Source organism: Octopus sinensis, linkage group LG25, assembly GCF_006345805.1.
Source record: "Octopus sinensis linkage group LG25, ASM634580v1, whole genome shotgun sequence".
Lineage (NCBI taxonomy): Eukaryota > Metazoa > Mollusca > Cephalopoda > Octopoda > Octopodidae > Octopus > Octopus sinensis.
This window is the reverse complement of record NC_043021.1, coordinates 15,829,124-15,834,123: the sequence shown is the minus strand read 5'-3', so window position 1 is coordinate 15,834,123 and position 5,000 is coordinate 15,829,124. Positions and strand designations below refer to the sequence as shown.

Genomic DNA, 5,000 nt, shown 5'->3' with positions numbered 1-5,000 from the left:
TTTTTTGCAGTATTGTCATGGCTAATACACTGTTTCATAGCAATACATCCCGACGGATTCCGTACTGGAGAAATCTGCCGCCCCTCGTACCAAGATATATTACAGTGGAGGAAATGTTAAGGTGAAGAAATAAAACCACTTCTAATTATATCTTGGTTGATATTCCTCTAATATTTTCTCTTCCTCATTTTTATATCACCGTGCATGTTTTGTATAGGGAAGTATGCATCTCTCACTGCTCACTTGTCTCTTTTTCTCTTTCTTTCTCAATATATATATTATGTGTGCATGCATACATATATATATCTATGTGTGTGTGTGTATATATATATATATATATATATATATATATATAAAATGTGTATGTGATATATATATATACATAAAATGTGTATGTGATATATATATATACATAAAATATGTATGTGATATAATATATATATATATATATATATATACATAAAATATGTATGTGATATATATATATATAATATATATATATAAAATGTGTATGTGATATATATATATATATATATATAAATTTGTATATATATGAACAAACATGTGTGTATGTATGTGTGTGTGTTTTGCATGCAGGAAAGATTATCTTGTATCAAAACAGAAAATATCTATTTAACTGTTTATCTGCCTATTTACTTATGTATCTAAATATGTACGCATGCATCTCTATGTCTGTCTATGTATCTATCTGTCTGTTGATTGCAAATATTATAAAATAAGTTTCACATCCTTTTTCCTATTGGATTTCCTCGTTTCATCCTCAACATTCAATTTCTTAACGTTTTCAGTCCATTTCGACCAAAGAAATTCACAGGCTCAAATTCCAAGAACTCATACCAAGTAAATATTGCAGTTTCTAATCTTTGCTTTTAGTCTTATCAAATGAATTATGTAATGGATTAAAACCCCATCTCCTTTGAAAACCTTGCATCTATGCACGAAATCTTTATTATTTAGCAGCGAATAAAGCTACAATATTTTTTTGTTTCTGTTGGTTTACAGTCACATCATTTGCTGACTGAAGGAATATCAGTAGTTTAACTCTGCTGGCAGGAAACCTTGGGTACCGGTATGAAGAGATGTTGATATAGTAAATGTTTACACTGTACTTCCAACTATTGAGTAATCATTCCTCAATTAGATACTAACACACACACACACACACACACACACTAAGATGGCATGCTAACAATTCTCACTTTTGCCACCTTACTATTGCTGCTGTTGTTGTTGTTGTTGCAAAGCAACAAGACGGGTAAGGGTGATTAGGTGATGGTCTAGGGTTTAGGGGTGGGAGACACCAGACCTTGGAAAAAAAAACTTTGGTCGTCTTGTTGTAGTCGAGAGGGCTCTTCATTGACGCCCAACACCACTGGGAGCTGGCCCTCGAAGTCGCTGGAAATGGAGATCTCCAGGTTCAAATTCTTGGACGGCTGCTGCTGCTGCCACTACCACCACTGCCACTACTACTACTACTACTTTCAAGTTTTGGCAGCAAATTTGATGGGAGAAAGCAAGTTGATTATATCAACTCCAGTGCACAACTGGTAATTTATTTTATCGACCTCGAAAGAATAACAGGCATAGTTGACCTCAGTGAAATTTGAACTCAGAATGTGAAGATGGATGAAATGCCACTCAGCCTTTTTGTGTGGCACACAACAATTCTGTCACTTTGCTGCCTTAATAATAATAATAATAATAATATAATAATAATAATAATCCTTTCTTCTAAAAGCACAAGGCCTGGAATTTGTGGGGAGGAGACTAGCTGACTACATTGACTCCCAGTGTTTCACTGATACTTAATTTATCAACCCCAAAAGGATGACAGGAAAAGTTGACCTTCGCGGAATTTGAACTGAGAATGTAGCGGCAGAGGAAATACCCCTAAACATTTCACCTGGTGTGCTAACGACTCTGCCAACTCACTGCCTTAATAACAATAGTAATAATAATAATAATAATAATAATAATAATAATGCCCCGATGCAGTACCAGGCAGTGGCTCTCATGGCTGCTGATCTTAACTGATTGGAAGTGTTATCATGTACATTGTTTTGTCTTGGTATAAAAGATAGGCTACAGCAAATATTCTGCTCAATACCACAGATTTGCTCGTCAGTTGCTTGACCTTAACCAGTTGAGCATGTCCCTTAGTGGCTGGCGATATGTGCATCTCTGATCACATGCAGAAGTAGTGGGGGAGCATCATAGCCGTGTGTTGAAAGGAATTCTTAGAGGTTTGGATAATTCACCTTTGGAAACATGGGTGGTTCGTTCAACATCCTTAAACAATCCTTATTCAGGGACCTTTTGAGTGGGATGGATTACTCGACAAGAAGAAAATCCTACCTGGGCCCCACCTGCAAGGTCATGTGCTGTTCATCTTGATATGAGATCACCATGTCGCGCACATATGGTTGTGATGCATGTGCCTGGTGTGCCCTTATCAGACGGGTAGTCATGATGGGTGTAATGGGCTTCGTATATTTTACCACAGTGTCACTTTGATGGCATGCACTGCTCTCTCACTCAATAATAATAATAATAGTGTTGATTATGTTGATAATGATAATAATTATTTGCAGATATGGATGGATAAATGGCATGACTTCAATGACCCTCACCTGAAGAAAGACGAAATGAGGCCACGTCACGTTGCACCTGATATTTGCTGGACACCCAACAATTTCCAGGTGGGCGTGTCATCTGTGGGTGAATGGACAAAAGAGGGCAAAGACTGGCCTGTCAACAAAAGTTTCTATGTCAACAACAAGCCTGAGACGGAGACTCTTCGAGCACGAGCCCTGAACAGGATTGTGAAAGTTCCAGATAACTTCTACAGCCATTCAAACTACATGACCTCGTCATACCGTTTACCTGTGTTGACTGCGTTTGGTCCCTTGCAGCGAAATGCCACCCATGGTATTACACACCAACATAACCGACACGGATTCATGACCTTTGAAGATTACTATTAAATATGTTTCTGTTATTAAACTTCAACCATTGTTGATGTTGCTTATTGCTATGATGTGGGGATACATGTCTGGTGTAAAATGGTATTATATAAATAAAGAGTTGGCAGCAAACTGGCAGAAACGTCAGCACGCCGGGTGAAATGCTTAGCGGTATTTCGTCTGCCGTTACGTTCTGAGTTCAAATTCCGCCGAGGTCAACTTTGCTTTTCATCCTTTCAGAGTCGATAAATTAAGCACCAGTTACGCACTGGGGTCGATATAATCGTCTTAATCTGTTCGTCTGTCCTTGTTTGTCCTCTCTGTGTTTAGCCCCTTGTGGGTAGTAAAGAAATAGGTATTTCGTCTGTCATTACGTTCTGAGTTCAAATTCCGCCAAGGTTGACTTTGCCTTTCATCCTTTTGGGGTCGATAAATAAAGTACCAGTTTCGCACTGGGGTTGATGTAATCGACTTAATCCCTTTGTCTGTCCTTGTTTGTCCCCTCTATGTTTAGCCCCTTGTGGGTAGTAAAGAAATATATATAAATAAATAGTTGGCTGTTGTTATCTAAAATAACCTATCACAGAAATATATGTTAACACAGAATGCACTCTATATTACTAAAACATAGTAGTATGTGACCATGGGATTGCACCTAGAAAGCTACCTTCTCAGGCACAAGTCTGGGTAGGTTTGTTTATGGAAGACCAGCAGTCGCCCATGCATACCGGCCTCCCCTCTCCATGCCACCAATGTTATCCAAGGGAAAGGCAAAGGGGCCAATACAGCTTGGCACCTGTGACATCGCAACTCATTTCTACAGCTGAGTGAACTGGAAGCAACGTGAAATAAAGTGTCTTGCTCAAGAACACAACACACAGCCCGGTCCCGGATTTGAAATCACAATCTCACAATCATAAGCTTGACGCTCTAACCACTAAGCCATGTGCCTTCACTATACACACACACACACACAACAATGGGCTTCTTTCAGTTTCTGTCTACCAAAATCCACTCACAGGGCTTTGGTTGGCCCAAGGCTATAGAAGACACTTGCCCTAGGTACCATGTAGTGAGACTGAACCCAGAACCATGTGGTTGGTAAGCAAGCTAACAAAATTTACTATTTTTATTTTCGTGTTTTTCTCACTGTATCAACAACAGTGAAGGTGCATGGCTTAGTGGTTGGCATATCTGGCTTACATTTGTAAGGTCATAAGTTCAATTCCTGGTAGTGTGCTGTGTCCTCATTTCATGTTGCTGCAGTCCACTCAGCTGGCAAAAATGAGTGGTACCTGTAATTCGAAAGGGCCAGCCTTGTCACACTCTGTGTCTCACTGAATCTCCCTGAGAACTACGTTAAGGGTACACGTGTCTGTGGAGTGCTCAGCCAGTTGCATGTTAATTCCACAACCAGGCTGTTCCAATGATTGGATCAACTGGAACCCTCATTGATGTAACTGATGGAATACCAGTATACCAACGGCAATAACTACTACTACTACTACTACTACTACTACTACTAACTACTACTACCACCACCACCACCCTCTTGGGTGTTCTTCCTATAAACTGCTTCTTTACATATAACATCTTTCTTCTCTCTCAGCTTGCTAAGGATCCCAGTATATAAGTATGTATATGTACGAGGGGGGTGCTGGAAAAGTTCCTGGCTTTAAGGGTTTTACAGAAAGCCTAGTTGGAGGCCCAACCTTCCAGGTTCTTTTACAGGGTTTAGAAAAACTGAAGGACCACTGCAGTAAGTGCATGAATCTGAGAAAGGTGGGGACTATGCTGAATCAAAATCATAATTAACTGATCCTTCTGCATTGTCTTTTATCCAAAGCCAGGGAGTTTTCAGCACTCCCTCGTACGTATGTACGTACGCATGCATGTATAATTGTTAAAATGAGGAAAAGAGTAATTCAAATGGATGTTACACACACACACATTTATATATAGATATATATGTGTGATGTGTGTTCATGTATACATACATACACAAACAGCAAAATC

The 5,000-nt window shown here is 39.2% G+C and overlaps 1 protein-coding gene across 3 annotated transcripts in view; it reads left to right on the top strand.

The window, feature by feature from the left end:
- Window positions 1-5,000, top strand: part of LOC115224398 (nose resistant to fluoxetine protein 6-like) — a 73,719-nt gene that overhangs the window by 1,365 nt on the left and 67,354 nt on the right. For 2 of the 3 annotated variants that reach the window (XM_036513490.1, XM_036513491.1), the window contains exons 2-3: window positions 11-121; window positions 810-861. In XM_036513490.1, the coding sequence (XP_036369383.1) occupies window positions 18-121; window positions 810-861 (156 nt within the window). In that variant the 5' untranslated portion in view covers window positions 11-17. Of the gene's footprint in view, window positions 1-8; window positions 122-809; window positions 862-5,000 lie in introns of all 3 variants that reach the window. The other variant, XM_036513492.1, reaches the window with a different exon arrangement.